Here is a 15950-nt window from a genome sequence, read left to right on the forward strand (position 1 = left end):
ATTCACGTCAAATGTCAAGGCTGTATATCAAAAACAACTTCGGAAAACTACCAAGGCAGAAATAGTTCGAGCTCTGGTATGATCCATGTTCTTGGGACGCAGGTGTAGGTCACGGCACACCCGGTGCCGCGCAGGCGCCATGGATCCGAAAGCGATGCGGCTGCGTGCGTGCACGCGCGACTCGACAGGCGTTTCCCGCTTTGTAGATGCGCGAGGCGGCCGCGCATCGGATTTTCAACTGCCAGCCGCGGCGTCGAGCGATCAACGTTCGTATGAGCGCCTGCGTTTTCTTGCGACTGCATTTCCCAGCGTTCGGGTTCGGGGTATCCGCGCTGCACGATAGGCAGTTCGGTTTTATAGGAGGCGTTGAATGGAGCCGCAGCCTCGATCCTGAACCTGAGTTGCGGTAACGCCGGAATATTGGTTTGACGGTCCCGCTGTGCAACTGCTTTCCAGAGAACGTGGCTCTAAACGTGTACCCACAGGTTGCGGCTTGCGCGCCAGGCGTTTCCGGTGACAAGTCAGGCGGGTTCTTGAGTTGATAGCCTTCGGTTTTGGCAGCGGTAGCAGCAGCAGCAGCTGCTGCTGCAGTACTAGTCGTTGACTGGGACGACACCAGCAAGCTGTTGGCAAAGTATCTGTTCCCTTGTATTGCAGGGCTGCTTTCAACATCACGATTTATTGGTGCCTCATGCCAAGCTCGTCAACCTTTCTCGCAGTCCAGTGCAGTACGTGCGAGCAGATTCAAATTCAAGCATCGCGCCGTGATGGGCGTTTTCGTTGTAAGGTCTGCGGCGAGTGGCAGAGTACTCAGAAGGTCCTCGCCAAGTCAGCTCGTCCTCAAGAATTACGACCCTTTGTGCAAACTGCAAACCGTGCTCGAGGCGAGCAGTCCTGTCGTTCGTCTAGAACGATATCGGTGCCCTATGTGGAAACTCCGGAGCGGCACTTGCATGTGAGCGAGCGTCCGCAGGGCCGCCAGCACAATTGTACCTCGATTCGACGCTCGCACGGGCCCAACGAAGCCTTCGTGTCGTCATCCCGCAACTGCAATGCGTTCGGGATCCCGGGTGTCGCTGGTTCTAGCACGAACGATCATTACCTGGATGCGGAGATTCTCGACGAGCTCAATGAGCAACGTCATGATTCTTTCGACGACGCAATAGAGGACGCCCTGGAAGAGGCCAGGTAAGCGCCTGCTTCGGAACGACGTCAACTTTCACTGGGCCCGGCTGTACTCTCTGTTCTCGCTGAACCTGAACCCTGCTTTCGTTGCAGCGCCGTCCTTCTGTATCGTTGCAAACCAAGACATCAACAATAGTCACGAGGCAGGCGGCTCAGTTTCGGTTGTGCCTCTCCCGTTTCCTACAAAGTCCTGGAGGGACTGGCCACGGCGGCGGTAACGAAGTCTACCAGCTTCACAAGCAGGACACGGCCGATAGGCTTTGATTGGCCACCAGTGAAAGCCGCGCACGGCTGCGAGCCCACCCTGAAGACGTCCGCTGCCACCGCAGAGCTTACAGGGCGCAGCAGCGGAGGCAGAGGTTTCCGCTGCCTCCTCACGTGCTCGGAGAGCGCTCGAACCTCGCTTGGGTCGTCTCTCCGACCAGAGCGCATGCTGACCACCCGGAGACGCTCCAGTTCGACTTGTAGAAAGCGGTGCAACGAAAAGTAACACCATGATCCGGAACAGTCTAAGAATTCAAAAAAGGATTTACCGTTTTCGTCGTGAACGGCTACCACGTAGCGCAAAGCACACCCTTGAACGCGTGCGCCGCGGCGCGCTGAAAACCCTGCATCTTTGAGGTCACGTTTCTTGCTGGTACTCCGACGACACCCCGCTCAGGCACCGGAGTTAATGCGTTGTTCTAGATTTTGGATACTGGCGAAAGATTTCCAGTTGGGCCTGTTTACTGCCACTAATGCACACATAGCTTGTAAAAGTGATATGTAAGCATGCAGGCAGGTATCCCGAGCCGGTCGTGTTGCAGTGGTTCCCGGATTTTCAGCACCAGGTTTTCCACGTTTACCATGAACGTCTGCGAGTTGACTTGCAGCGTGATGCCCCCAGAGAGATGGGCATGCCAAGAGACTTTTTTCTTGACCCTACGGGAGCTTTTCCCTGGGCTCGGCACAAGGGCCCGGCGTTATCGAGCATGAAATCGCGAAGGTACCTGCGGCGATTTCTGTCGAATGCGTCGATTGGGCGGGAGGCTTCGCGCTGCGCCTCTTTCCAGCGCGCACGCAGGAGAACTAGCGCAGCTGCTGTCACCGCAGCCTGAGATGATGATGACAGCAATACCCGTAATCACGACGAAGCTGAGTCTGCTGGAGACAAAGCTGTTCCTCCGGTCGTTCGAGCGCTGGGTCCGTCCGCTTGATGCTGAAAGCGCAGGCATGCGAGCGATGAGGTACGGCTCAGTGCATCATAACCCTTGATAAGTCTATTGTTTTTAAGAATCAACTGGTGCAAGCAAAGCCTCATTGCAAGTAGCGAGAGGTAAAAGATACAGTTACTCGAACTGCCGCGACGGAACGAAGCACCATTGCGTGCGGTCTGTGCATTTTTCATGAAAACCAAGAACATCCTCTAGCGCAGTACTGACCCAAACTTGTCCTGACCACCCCAACAAGTCAAATGATTGGCGGCATCGCTCAGGGCCAAACTGCGTGGCCTGCAGGTGCACCCGCGTATCCGACGTCCATCGCTAGACTCGAGTCGATTAACGCCTAGGGCGCGTATCGTAGATGTGTCCAAGGCCCGCACAATGACTCGTGAACATGAACGCCACTAGGTCGACAAGGCGATATGCTCCAACTGAGACGAGAAAACTGCTGCCAAGGATAAGCTACGACTGGTTTTCTCGACCCGACACTAGTGACAGTCACAAACTGCGAGCGCGGGCCATCCAACGGTGTCGCCCAGAGGCTCCACGTCCGCGAAAGCGACACCTGACCTGTAAGCGCCATGCGATGCCATGCGATGCCATGCGATGCCATGCGATGAAATTGCCACGTCGCGCGCTGGGATATGACGATCGCCACGGAGCAGTGCCCCGGAGGCCAACTGAGAATTGAGACATTTCACCCTTCGATGGATGGGCGTCAGCCGCGCGCGCACCCGCCGTCGAGTCCAAATGGATCGCGCACCGGCAGCGTATCGATTCCGCATACGCTGGACGCGGTGATGCCCAGCAACTGGATTTCAAATCCAGGATCTTGCGACAAGGTGCTGTAGCCGCCGCCGCCTCCACTTTGTTTCAGGTTTGTGCTCGCCATTGCGGCGCGACAAGGTCTGTACGCACAGAGCAACGACAGCGTCTCATCGGACACGCGCAACTGCTTTCGGGTGCTTGACACAGACAGAGACAGACTTTGGTTTGATCGAGCTGGTGAACTGCTCGATACGGGAGAGCCTGCCGGCACAAGACGCTTTCTTCTCGTCACGTGCTCGATAGGATAGCGCTCCTTCAAACAGGTTGAAGCGGTATAGACGCAGCAACAAGCGCGCCAAAGATCGAAAAGATCCGTTCCAGAAGAAAAGCCCTTGTGCACAAAACACTTACTGCACGTTCCTGAACGCGCCACAAAATTCACCGAACAACTCGCGTGTGAAATGAAAAAGGGCCCCAGTGCAATCTACACGGAAACTCGCAGGAGGTTGGTTGAGGAGCTTGAACAGGAGGTTTTCAGTACCGTCGATAACGCCAAACGCCTCCGACGAAGTCTCGAGGTCCTCGTCGAAATGCATGTTTCCTTGGTACAAGTCGCGCGTAGCTGTGCGTTGCTTGCTCGGCCGCAGTCGCCGCTGCCACATTCATCATCATCGTCGTCGTCGTCGTCATCGTCGTGCAAGACGCCTTCCCCAGCTCGTGTCGCAGCGTCGGAAGCGAGCAGCCTATCAGCAACCCGCAGCATTTAAGCCGTGTACAACCTTCCTCAAAGCTCCCGCTCTGCGTCTTGTCGCATCATGTCTAGCGAAATTTCCAGGTTCCGAAGGAGATCCTCTCTTCGCATACCAAACTGCGCAAGCCATGCATCCAACTGCTTCAGGTAAAGCTGTGCCTGAAAGTCAGTACTGAGTTCAAAACGTTTCAGAAATACTTTCCAGCGATCGAAGACGGACTCCATCTGCGCGATATACGCCAGCTTCCCTTCCCGGTCAAAAAGCTTATATTTCTGTCCAAGCCGCAGTAGCTCTGCGTGGTCACGCATGAGCCGGTTGCCTTCTTCGAGCACCACGGGTGAGCCGAAAATCCCGTCTCCACCGGGGCCCGCGCTGCGCCCACTCGCGAACGCATCGCCGCCTCTACCCAAAAAACCTCCGTCCGAGTCGTTACCGGAACCGTCATCGTCACGCTTACCACGCGAGCGCGGCGACCGGTACTGCCCACGAACGTGTGATAAAGCGGCCGGCAGGCGGTGCGAATTCTTACTTCGATGCCAGCAGTGGCGGCGGTGCCTGCGCAGCCAAGTCGTTGCTCCAGTACTCTCAGGTGCCACAGCAGCCCGAACTGACGAGTTGGAAACAGGAAAAATCGACCAAGCCAGAGTCTCAGCCATAAGCACTAGCCTGATACAATGCCTGACAAAAGCACACGGTGGCTACACTCCAAGTCGACAACGGTGAACGGACGGAGAACTCCGTCTCCAGCGTTCAGATGCATGATCCATGCACGATCCGACGACGGCGCTGACGGGATTGTGCGCTCGGCGTATCGCGCTGTACGGCGGCTGCGGAAGCGTCGCGCGCCTGACGCCGCCGCCAGCGCGATACGCCGATTGTTTTTCATTACGAGATGTTTACTTAGGCCAGCGTTCTCCGATTGAGCGCATTGTTCTTTTCTTACTTTTTTGTGTTATTTTTTCAGTGCGCGATAAGGCATCTATAAAACCCCCTCCCTCCAAGTTACATACCCTTTACTGATTCCAGGATATTCTGGTCGTTTCATACGTCCTATCGAGTGTGCCTAGTACCTGCAGTTCCGTATTCGCCTTTGCACCGTACATGCTAGAGCAGATAGTTCATCGAGCTAGAACGGCGTTGCAGTGCCACACAGAGGACGTCGGCTCGAGGTGTGCTTCACCCGGCGTAGAATCGGGTCTCATTGTCTGTCTGTGCTCGGACAGTCTGCGGATGCAGGCTTGCCTTCGCTGCCCGACACGCTGGAGAAACTTGGTTGTTAGGATAAATCCTGGGAGCCGCCTCTCTCCTTCGTGATCTTGCATGGAATGCGTTGTTGTCGGTCGGCAATGCGGGTTTGTGCTTGACACCCACCATAGTGGGTAGGCGCAGAGAGCGCACTGAGCCCGTGTGCGCATCCGATTCGTTGGACCTTACGCCTAGAAGGTAGCATGTGAGTTTGTTCGCCACTAATGAGCGCTGAGGCTCGGTTAGCGGACCACCAGTTGCCAGTGCTACACTCAGAGTGAGTGTCCGGCCTTGGACTATCACGGTGATGCCAAGCTGCTGCTGTCCTTCAAGGAGCTCGCTGCGCGGCTGTTTCCAGCGCGGGCACTGTAAGCCTAAATATGTCAGCGTCTCGGGGGTCTCGTCTCCACAGCAGGGACAGTGTGATTCCCAGTGCGATTCCAGTGTTCCTATACGGCTTAGAGCCGGTGATGGTCGCCAGAAGCCACCAACGCGGATTTTCGCGAGCCACTGGGTACCTCGAGCAAGTCCCGGGAACTCCAGCGCCTCCCACCAGTACTTGCGTGTGTATGCTAGGTTGTAGTTCCGATATAGAGTCAAGCTGGCGTTACGGGCCCGACTGGTTCCGTGTCTACGTTCCCATATTGTTGTTTGGACGGTTCGCTTGAGGCGGCGGGAGCCTTGTACATTCCTGGGGAACGACTGGAGCGTGTTGTCTCCTAAGAGGCGCTTCAGCCAAATCTGCGTCGATTTCATCCAAGTGTTCTTGCGGCGCGTTGGGGTCTGCATGAAACTCCGACTCAAAGAGGTGCGCATGGTGGGCCCTTTTGGCCCACACACGTGCCTGGCAGCCTGCTGCTATCGCCTCTATCGAGGGTATTTCGAGTTCAAGTCCGAGTGCCAGGCAGGTTGGTCGCTCTGCTTTGCATTGAGCATCCAACAACAACGAGTCGCATTGCCCTGTTGGCGGCTGTCTGCAGACGTGAGGCGTTTGTGTGCTTCATGCCGCACCATTCAGCACCACAGGTCGCAGGCTGGATGATACACATCCTTGGTGCGCTGGTACGGATTGCTAAGCGGATAGAGGGGTCGGATAGGACTGGGCGTGCGATCGCTGTACGTCTGTGCATCTTGGCGATCATCTCGTCGATGTGTGCCTTTTCGTCGAGCGTCGGCGTGCGACAGACCCTCCAGGTAGCGATATTTTTCCACGATCGGAACTTCCTGATTCTGCAACCGCGACGAGCGATTGCGAATGCTCTGCGAGTCTCCATGGATGACCGCGACGCCGCACTTCGATGCTGCAATGCTCATCTCCCAGCAATCGGCCCAGGCGCTGACTTGTTCCATGCTAGCCGCAAGCGTTTCCGGGGCGGGTGCCAACAGCACGACATCGTCCGCAACTAGACGGCCTGCGAGGCGGTTTCTATGTGAGGGCTCCTCATCGGGCATCTCCACAGTTTATCCGCGGCACCTCAAGCCCGTATTGTCTGCAGTTGTTCAGCAGATCGTTGATGAAGATGTTGAAAAGGAGCGAGGATGCGCGGTCGCCCTGTCGCAGTCCACGGCGCATTCTTATCGAAGGGGTTCTTGAGCCGTCGCCCAGTCGGATGCGCATCCATGAGTCTGCATAGAGCGCACGGAAGAACGCCAAGCACTTTTCGGAGACTCCGCCGCGTTCCATCTTGAGAAATGGAGCCTCGTGCGGGACCGTATCAAAGGCCTTTTGAAAGTCGATGAAGCATACGTAAGTTGGTTGTTGGCCGCTAATGGAGCGACGTTGCACCACTTCAGTTAGGGTCAGGGCATGGCTCATGCACTCCTCGCGGCTCCGGAATCCATCCTGTTCTGGGGCGAAGAACTTGCGTTCCTCGAGGCCCCTCTGGATCCAGTTCGTGAGGCTGGCGCAAAGTAGCTTCATGATTGACGGGATGAGGCGCATAGTCCGGTAGTTGCTCACGTCTGTGTCTGTGGGTTTGGGAGTCCTTTTTTAGGATCGGTACGACCTCGACAGTCCTCGGTACATCCGGGATGTACGCCTCTTCGAACATGCGTTGGATGAGCTCCAGAAGGCGTTTGCTTAAGATTGTGTCAGGTTCATCTGGTATCGATATTGTCCCTGTTGTCCCGTCTTTTGGGGTCGCCAGTCTCATCCACTCCGCAGGGATACCGTCGATGCCAGGTGTTTTGCGGTTGCTTGAGCATAGCAGGGTCCGAACAGATTCAGGCCAGAAGATTGGGTCGTTCCATTCCGGTACCGGTTCGAGGCGCCGTAGTTCCGCAGCATATTGGTGCCGATAGATTCGGTTTTGGCAGTGCCCAGTTGCGTCTTCATGCAGCTCTGGCCCGTGGTCCGTCCAGGCCTCATTCACTGAGGCACGCTCCGTCCTCAGCGCTTCCTCATAAACGATTGGTGTGAGTCCCAGGCACTTTTTTGGTGGGTCAAGTCTCGATCGAATATAGCGCCATGTCTCATCTTCGTTGGTGCTCTCTAGCATAGATTTCGCCAGGGAGGCGATTCTGCGGTTTCGATCCTCTCGTTTGTCTTCTCTGGAAAGTTTCTTCTTTCTTTTGATAGCTTCTTCATGTTGCGCCTGTGGCGCCGGTAGCGCTGCCTTCGCTTCCATGTCTCCGGCGTTTGCGCGTATGGCGGTGCGGTTGACGATCTTGTTAAGTCGGTGGCATTCATCAATTCGAGTTTTGGTACGTCGTTTCAGGTACTGAGGTTTGCAACTGTTGTGTTCTGGTGCAAGCAGTCCCAGCTCTCCGGCAATCTTCTGATTCCCATCTACAAAATTGCTTCCCAATGGGTTTAAAGATTTGTATGCACGGCTTTTCGGATCTACAGCGCTGTGAGTAGGTGACTGGGTTTGGTGGCAGCTTTCTTGAGTTCCCGCTGGGGGTGCCCTTTCGGGGGATGACTTGTGATGGGCTCGTTTGGGAGTTCTTCTTTCTATTCTTCTGTTATTTTTTCTTCTTCTTCTTCGGGCTCTTTCCTGAGCTACTTTCTCTGGTTACTCTTCTGGCATGTGGATCATGATGCCATTGTGTCTTTTCTTCTGTATCCCGTTGGGCCTTTTTCGCTAATATAGATTCCTCGACTTGTATCAGTTTTTCATTACTGTACTGGTAATTCGATATCTCGTCGTCTAGTATCGAGGCTATCCCACAAATATTCCATGATGCGAAACCTATCGAGTCGTAGCGCGTAAGGGAATAAGAATAGCGCTGCGGTACTCCAGAGATACGTTGTCGATTTAGATGCACCCTCCACGGGGTGTGTGAACGCACATGCCACCAGCGCCTCCTGCATTCCAGTCGTTCACTGAGTGTCTGCTGCAGCGCTAGCGTAGAATCAGATGTACATTAGTCAAGGTCGATTCAAATGCGACCTTTATCTTGCCGGACGTGTGAAGCTACCCGCAACCACAGGGGATACTCTATGAACCACCCTTTCAGCGGCTTCGTATCCGCTCCCCAAATACACAGGCGGGCAAGTCGCTTACTCCACTTTCGACAGCGAACATGCTGCCAGCCGTCTTCAAAAGTAGCCGCCGAAATTGTTTCCAAAGTTGAGGTAGCTACCCAAGGTAGGAGGTAAAACTGAGCCCGAGTTCGAGGATGGATCCAGGATTTGCGCCCGAACCTGCAGCGTTGTTTCGGGAGTGGCGGATGACTACCCAGAACTCTCGTCATCATTCTCTGCTGCTATTGCCGCCGCCATCCGTTCGATGCGGTCAAGGTCCCTGGAGAGGGCTTCCTTCCTCGTCGCCCGAGCACCCCGCGTTAACCCACTTTCAGAGTTTCTCCGCAAAAACCGGACTTCTTAGGCGCGCATACTGTATGGGGCTTTTAAGATAGTTGTTCTTTAATAAATAATTTGTTACTAGTTTGCATCACGCTCGGTGAGCGCACCTCGGAGATCCGGCAGGCATGAGACGCTACGCGTATGTCGCCGTTGAAGGGGAACGCGATCCTGATCTCTAGTATGTAGATCTAATGTAAAAGTTGTATTTTCGTTAACTTCATAGCCAAGTACAGTTTTTCAGTTCGTTTTTGTTTCAAACTTCATACAAGTCTAGTCAAGTGTTTTTTTGCAGTATATAACAGAAGCGTTCACAGAGCGTTGTTTTCCAAAAAAACTAAAAAAGGAAAGTTATGAAAACGCAAGTCGACGATCCTGGAGGCCCAGGGTCGCCGGCTGCCAGAAAAAAACAAAAAACAGTACCGAGTCCAGAAGAAAAGAAAGAGAAGAAGAACCGAAACGGGGACCCAACGTCGAAGGCGACAAGAAAGACGACTTTACGACGAGATGGTGGTGAAAACCTTTCTTCTTGGACATATCAAGGATCCGTACAGGGAAAAGTTGCGAGACGTTATCGAAATACGTGTCGACTCGTACTCCAAGAGTATTGTCAAGGCGTCGTCAGGACTGATGCATTTGGCGAGGGAGATGTATCGCGACGTGACGGACATGGAAACGGTCGAGATTCCAGGCGAGTTCTTCGACAAGGCCTTTATTCGTCACGTGATGCATGGCACAGAGGAAGCGCGGAAGGAAAAATGAGCTAGTGCATGCCCACCACGAAAACTTCGCGGAATTCTGCTTCGAGAGTAATCGATACAGCGGTGACGGAAATATTTACACATACGGGGTAATGAAGTACATTACGAACCTGAAGAACCATTTGACAGAGAACCTCGAACGTTTTATGATACGCGCCGTAGTTGCACTCTACCCGGGCCTCTCTCGCAACGGAAAATGGGCGATTATCAATGGCATCAAGAACGATCGATAGTATGAAGATGAGGTCGAATTCGTCGACAAGAAGGCGTCACGCAGGAGCACGAATGAGGATTCCGTCATCCGCGCGGTTATACAAGAGCACCGTGCGGTACTGGGGTTGGCAAATCCAACAGACAAGATATCAGAGTTGAAAAAAGATAAGGAAAAATACTATCGCCTCGTCCTGCGCTATTTCGTGTTTCTGGATCGAGAGCTCGAACGCAAGGCGGAAATGAAGCTGAATGTAGAGACAAATGAAGAGTGGGAGAGACGGAAGGCTTTCCTAATGAGTAAGTGCCTCAGCGTCGTTCCGTTATGCAATATCCAGTCACATTTCGTGATTATCGACTCCACAGTCCTTCATGGCATAATGAGGGACATCAGTCCGGTGTTCAATGTTAGCAGGGAGGACTTCACCGGCGAAAATCGGGAGACGTACTAGATGAGTATCTTCGATTTCAAACGTATCAAAGTCAGCAGGCAAAAGTTGTTCACTAGGATGATCGAAACCGATGGAGTAGCCATGTGTGTACACGATCGGCGGTTGAAGAAAGATCGTCCAGTTCCGCCCTCGGCTGCGCCCATCACGAAGGATGAAGAAAAGGAACAGGCGGATCCTGTGACGCAGGAGGTGCAGGACAACGACTTTGTTGTTTGCGCGGACCCTGGGAATACGAATATCATAACCATTGCAGCACCGAAGCGTGCAGAAGATGGTACTGACGGCAACTTGCGTCAGAAAGACATGCGTCTTTTGAGGTTCTCGAGAGCGAGATACTATCGAGAATCCGGTATAATGAATGCGAGGAAGAGAATTGCTGCATGGAATTCAGGAATGAAGGATCACCTGGAAGCTTTGAGCGAGGTGACGAGCCGAGGAGCGGACTTTGAAGCTTTTCGGAAATTCATGGAAGTTCGCATTGCGCATTGGGATGCGCTATGGGAGGAGTATACCAAGCCCCGGTGGGCTCGTTTGCGAATGAATCTATACGGTGGGAAGCAGCGGGCGTTCGCGAATTTTTTCAATGAGTTGAGTGCCCTCAAGGAGGATGAAAGTCAGAGGCCCGTAGTAGCATACGGAGCAGGGCGCTGGAAGACCCAAAAAGGGACTACTCCAGCTCCAAAGACGAGGGTGTACAAGGAGTGTGCACGGCGTTTTGTTACATTACCTGTAGATGAGTTCCGAACGTCCCATACACACCACGAGCTGGATTGTACACTTCAGAGGGTCGAAATGGAAAAGTGCCAGAGGAGCACTGAGGAAATACCAAAGTACGGTGCGCTGACGGAGGAGCAAATGTAAAGGAGGGCGAAAGTTCGTGGACTACTCGCACTGGTGAGTACAACTCCCAACGGCACGAAACGTATGGAGTTTGTGCATCGTGACTTACATGCCGCTATCAATATCAGGAAATGTGCGGTGCTGGAGAAAAGACCTCCAGAGTAGACACGAGAGAGTTTTGTGGGACACCCTCTCAAAGTGGAACTATATGAGAAGAAGTTGAAACCAGTAGTAGGTGGCCGGTCCAAAACGACGGGGAGGCCTCTGCACGTCAATTGGAGACTTCTTGTCCAGGGCGCGGTTGCTGCCACTACTGGACACCGCTGGCGTCGTTCGACTTTCGATCGGTGCGCAATCGCGGCAGCGTCTCGACAGTCGCGATGCATCGCGTGCTTTCGATTCGAGGATGCCCGGTACCTGACCGGAGAGCACCATAGCAAAACGTTTCGACTGTTTATTCACCTTCCAGGCGTCTGGGTTTGTTCGTGTTTGCGATAAATCTAGTGCGAAAAAAATAAACATGTCACCACAGGATACTTGCTGTCCGCCTGATAGCTGGCCCGCGCTCAAGGTCGACTACAAACCAAAGGGTAAGCTAGAGGATATCGGGAAAGGCCTGAAGGCGTACGTCGTTGGCAACGGGCCGCGAGCGGTTATCGCACTGAACGATGTATTCGGGATTGAAAGTGGACATTCAAAGGAAATTTGTGATGCAATTGCGGACAAGGGTTTCACTGTGGTCTTCCCGGACGTATTTCGGGGGAAACCGCTGCAAGTCAGCGATATGAGCAAGCTATTCGACGAGCTCCCTGGCTGGGCGAAGCAGTTCGACTACGAGCCGGCTTTGCGTAAGGATGTGGTCGAGGTTATCTTGCCTTATCTCCACGATAAGCTTGGGTTCAAGAGCAACGACCAGATCGCGCTCGCAGGGTTTTGCTGGGGCGCGTTCATGTTATTCCACCTGGCAGGCGATACGAAGCTTCCCGGTGGGCCGTTTGCCTGCGGTGTCTCGTTCCATCCCAGTGTCCAGATTGAGGGCGTCTTTCAGCGGGATCCGCTGCAATTGATCGATCGGGCAACTTGCCCGCAGCTTCTGCTTCCCTCTGCAGGCGAGCCAGATTATATGAAGGAGGAAGGGGACGCGATCAAGAAGCTTCGAGCGAAGCCTTTCGGAGCTAGCTGCGGGGTGAAGACTTTCCCGAGCATGCAGCACGGCTGGGTGAACCGTGGAGACCGGAATGATCCGCAGGTTGTGAAGGAGGCTCAGGAAGCCCTTCAACTTGCAGTTGATTTCATGATGCGACACACGAAGCCGAAAGCATGAGCTAGAAACACACGACGTATGAGCGGCTTCGTCGTGGGCCAACTGCATGAGCTGGATGACGACTTTGCAGATGCAAATTGAGTCTCTCTCTCTATAGGACCTGTATTTGCCACGGTGTAAAGGACAGTTGCATGAAATCTCGAGTCGCACCGATAAGCACATCGCAAATCCATTCGGTTTCTTGGGATGTAGCGTTGTTCAGACGGTCCAGGGAGCCTCGGAAGCGCGACGGAACTCGCTATCCTGGCGAGCATCCATCATGCCGCATCGGATTCTCCGAGTTCCACGAGGCCCAGCCCAGACTTCCCTTCGGAGATAATGGTCCGTTCATGCGATTCACAGGCTGCAGAGCCTGTCGTGAGCGCCCGAAACGACGCCCGTTGCGTCAATATGATCGTTGTACGGATAGAGAGTGACTTTGCCGTACCCTGGTGGGCGTCGGCTCGATGAATCCACCTGTTGCGGATGCACTGTCGATCGATAGGCACTTGGCCAGTCATTCGATCTGGAGCGTCCCGTAGGCGTTGCATACAGGCTTCGTACTCGCGTGCAGTGCACTTGATCCGCAACCGTCTCCATCCGAGTGCAGGGGCCTGCACATGTGGTCTGGTACCGAATTGCAGAGCGCCTTCAAGAACGCATATTATAAAAGGCGCTGGTAGAGGCGCAGGCTCTTCGCTTTCTGCGATAAAACATAAGCACTCTACTGGTCTACTAGAGACAGCGTTTGAACGTCTACGCACTCGGAAGAGGCGCAACGTTGCTGGATACGAGCGTATACGTGATGGTCCACCTTTACAGTGTGGTGCGGGACACGCTGCCTTTGAAGGCGTTCGACGAAAGTAGCAAAGGTGTTGCCTTCGCTCTGGCTCTGCTGGGTTTCGCTATCGTCGCGTGCTCTTTGCTCTACTGGATCTGGTTTTGGCGGTTACAGCGGTACTATGAGGACGCTGCTCGTGCATACTTGATTCGAGCCAACGCCGAGGGCAAGCTGGGAGCAACGCACCTGCGCCGCCAGAGCCTGCGGCTCCTCAGCTACAACGTTTTCGTGCGACCCCCCGGCATATCGGCTCGAGGTAACGATTTCAAGGATGAGCGTCTCGCCCGCTTGCTTGCGCAGCTTGTTCGCCTCGACGTGGATGTCGTTGCGCTGCAGGAGCTCTTCCGCTTTGGTTCGCCTCGACAGCGAGCGTTCGTCTGGGCGGCGTGTCGTCTCGGCGGCTACCGGTACAGCGCAGCCCTGCCGTATCCACCACGAGGCTGGCACTGGCCTCCGCGAATACTGGACGGAGGCGTGACTGTCCTCAGCCGGCTGCCAGTGGAACGAGTCGCGTTCACGACGTATCGCTCGGCCCACTGGCATTATATCGATTGTCTGGTAGCAAAGGGCGTGCTTTGTGTCCATCTTCGAATGCCGTTTCATGAACCTAGTACCGGGGCAGTGCATCCCGGAAAAGTAGCACTATTCGCGACGCACGCACAAGCAGGAAACGCATCATATCCAGGCATCCGTGTGATTCGGCGGAAACAACTCCAACAACTCGCAAGGTTCGTTCAGGAGGAGGCCGGAGAAGGCATATTACCCGCGATCATCTGCGGTGATTTGAACCTGAACGGCATGGATGGTGATCTAGCGGATCGAGACTCGTCGGAGTACACCGAGATGATGTCCATCCTGAATGGCGATGCCGATGCGTCAGCGAAACCGGTACGTGTTTTTCGATTTCGCGACCTGGTAAAAGAGGCCAATGATCATCGCCATCCTGTGACTGTAGATGCGGTTACCGCAGAGGGAACACCTCGAGAGCCTCTTCTGATACCAGCAAAAGCGCGGAAACAGCCGAAACGACTTGATTATATTCTGTGTGACCCAGGGCCGAGAGTGAGCTGTCGCGTGCTGGCGGCCCGAGTCGAGCCGTTTATCCTGGATTCCTGGGATACAGCGCCGTTTCGACAATTGTCCGATCATGATGCGATTTTCGTGGAAATGGAATTCACCGAATCGTAGAAGCGTCTGGTTGAAAGCAGCGCCTCTGTCGTGCGGCGTCTGGCCGGTCGGTACGAACTTGTTTCGTTACATGCCACCGGCCTCTGAAAGAAACGCTAATGCATGTCGTGAATGCTCCGAGCCCGACTATATTTGTTGCGTTTCGCATGAGGTTGCATGATTCTTCCCTGCGGGCCGGCTTCGGTGGCATCATTTCCTTTTGCGGAACGCAGACCTGCGGTGATCTGAACAGCAATCTCGGGACGAACTGTACCATTGCTTGCATTCATTTTTTCTCACAGGTATTGGACGACTGGAGTATATCGTGTAGATAGGAGAAAGGTTGCAGAATGGATTTATGCTTGAAGCGCTAGCCCGCGAACAACGGTCTACTTGACCACTTCAGGTTTTCTACAGTCCACAGTTAGATGGACTGTCATTCTCGAGGTCGGTATTCTGAACGTCGCGCTCCCGAAACACAACATGACAAATGCTGTCTGCACCTACGACTGGCTCCTCGCTGATCACTTCCATGCCACATGTCCTCTAAGAAATACTGCCGAATAAGCTAAAGGATGTGTTGGGCGCGTGCCACTCTTACGAACAGTGATGAAGAGACGCGGATGGACAACTGAACAAGCATGCTTGTATGGCAGACTGTCGCGCATTGCGCAACACACTACCGAATCGAAGTGAAGCACGAAAGCGTATGATAGTTGGGGCAAAAGTTCGTCTCATTGTATGAGACTTGATTCGGTCAACATGCTCGCCCTGTATATATGTGCCCAAAGGGGCAAACCGCTGTTCTTACAGAAGAAACATGCGAGGATGACCACAACATCAGCGCTAGCGGCGATGCTGTCGATTAATCGCCTACTTACCGGCAAACGCACAGGATCGTTCAACATTTCATCCGTCACCGCAGCATACCTTGGTTTCTTTTTCGTGCTTTCCTGAATACTGCTCGTAGGAAACGCCGCTGTCCATCATGGAACACAAGTCAAGTCGTACGCGACTGAGATTATTGACGTTGTGCTACTCGTCGTGACAGTCTATTTTCGCTCGTTCAATCGCGTCGAAGTTGTATATTTGGTCGTCAAAAACCATTTTTTACCCTGTAAGTTCAAGAATAGAGTCGTTTCCATCCCCACGGCACCAAATTTCTGTGCCATATCCTCCACTGACGTCTCGCTGCCTACCGTAACCAGCTCCGAACTGCGGTCGTGCTTCTCTGCTAGTGCGCTGGACAGATCAAAGACGCTCGCTTCGGTCTATGGGCGTGCTCGGGACGGAGCAGTTGAATACAAGGTCCCTGATGAGCAGTAGATACATTCATCGAGAATGCGAGCTTCCGAGCCACCGTCCACCCCATGCTTCTGAATCTCAAGAAAAAATTGTCTGTAGCGTGTAGCGACCAAA

The 15950-nt window shown here is 53.8% G+C and overlaps 6 protein-coding genes and 1 non-coding gene across 7 annotated transcripts, besides 1 other annotated feature; 4 read left to right on the forward strand and 3 right to left on the reverse strand.

The window, feature by feature from the left end:
• Positions 1-691: 691 nt before the first annotated feature.
• On the forward strand, positions 692-1192 carry CYME_CMK089C (hypothetical protein, conserved; the record flags this gene model as incomplete). Its single annotated transcript, XM_005536458.1, has 1 exon — positions 692-1192. One exon carries the CDS (start codon positions 692-694, stop codon positions 1190-1192), a length of 501 nt encoding a protein of 166 aa, XP_005536515.1.
• Positions 1193-1321: 129 nt separating this feature from the next.
• On the reverse strand, positions 1322-1681 carry CYME_CMK090C (hypothetical protein, conserved; the record flags this gene model as incomplete). Its single annotated transcript, XM_005536459.1, has 1 exon — positions 1322-1681. The coding sequence occupies one exon, from the start codon at positions 1679-1681 to the stop codon at positions 1322-1324; it is 360 nt and encodes a 119-aa protein (XP_005536516.1).
• Positions 1682-3268: 1587 nt separating this feature from the next.
• Positions 3269-4903, forward strand: CYME_CMK091T. The gene has a single exon (XR_002461375.1). It is a non-coding gene; the product is annotated as a hypothetical transcript (transcript).
• Positions 3940-4563, reverse strand: CYME_CMK092C (hypothetical protein, conserved; the record flags this gene model as incomplete). Its single annotated transcript, XM_005536460.1, has 1 exon — positions 3940-4563. The coding sequence occupies one exon, from the start codon at positions 4561-4563 to the stop codon at positions 3940-3942; it is 624 nt and encodes a 207-aa protein (XP_005536517.1).
• Positions 4904-6593: 1690 nt separating the features above from the next.
• Positions 6594-7094, reverse strand: CYME_CMK093C (retroelement, dead; the record flags this gene model as incomplete). Its single annotated transcript, XM_005536461.1, has 1 exon — positions 6594-7094. The coding sequence occupies one exon, from the start codon at positions 7092-7094 to the stop codon at positions 6594-6596; it is 501 nt and encodes a 166-aa protein (XP_005536518.1).
• A 1258-nt stretch (positions 7095-8352) lies between these two features.
• Positions 8353-11564: a sequence feature (repetitive element).
• Positions 11565-11740: 176 nt separating this feature from the next.
• On the forward strand, positions 11741-12544 carry CYME_CMK095C (hypothetical protein, conserved; the record flags this gene model as incomplete). Its single annotated transcript, XM_005536462.1, has 1 exon — positions 11741-12544. The coding sequence occupies one exon, from the start codon at positions 11741-11743 to the stop codon at positions 12542-12544; it is 804 nt and encodes a 267-aa protein (XP_005536519.1).
• Positions 12545-13328: 784 nt separating this feature from the next.
• Positions 13329-14552, forward strand: CYME_CMK096C (hypothetical protein; the record flags this gene model as incomplete). Its single annotated transcript, XM_005536463.1, has 1 exon — positions 13329-14552. The coding sequence occupies one exon, from the start codon at positions 13329-13331 to the stop codon at positions 14550-14552; it is 1224 nt and encodes a 407-aa protein (XP_005536520.1).
• Positions 14553-15950: the final 1398 nt, after the last annotated feature.

Source organism: Cyanidioschyzon merolae, chromosome 11 (genome assembly GCF_000091205.1).
Source record: "Cyanidioschyzon merolae strain 10D DNA, chromosome 11, complete genome".
Lineage (NCBI taxonomy): Eukaryota > Rhodophyta > Bangiophyceae > Cyanidiales > Cyanidiaceae > Cyanidioschyzon > Cyanidioschyzon merolae.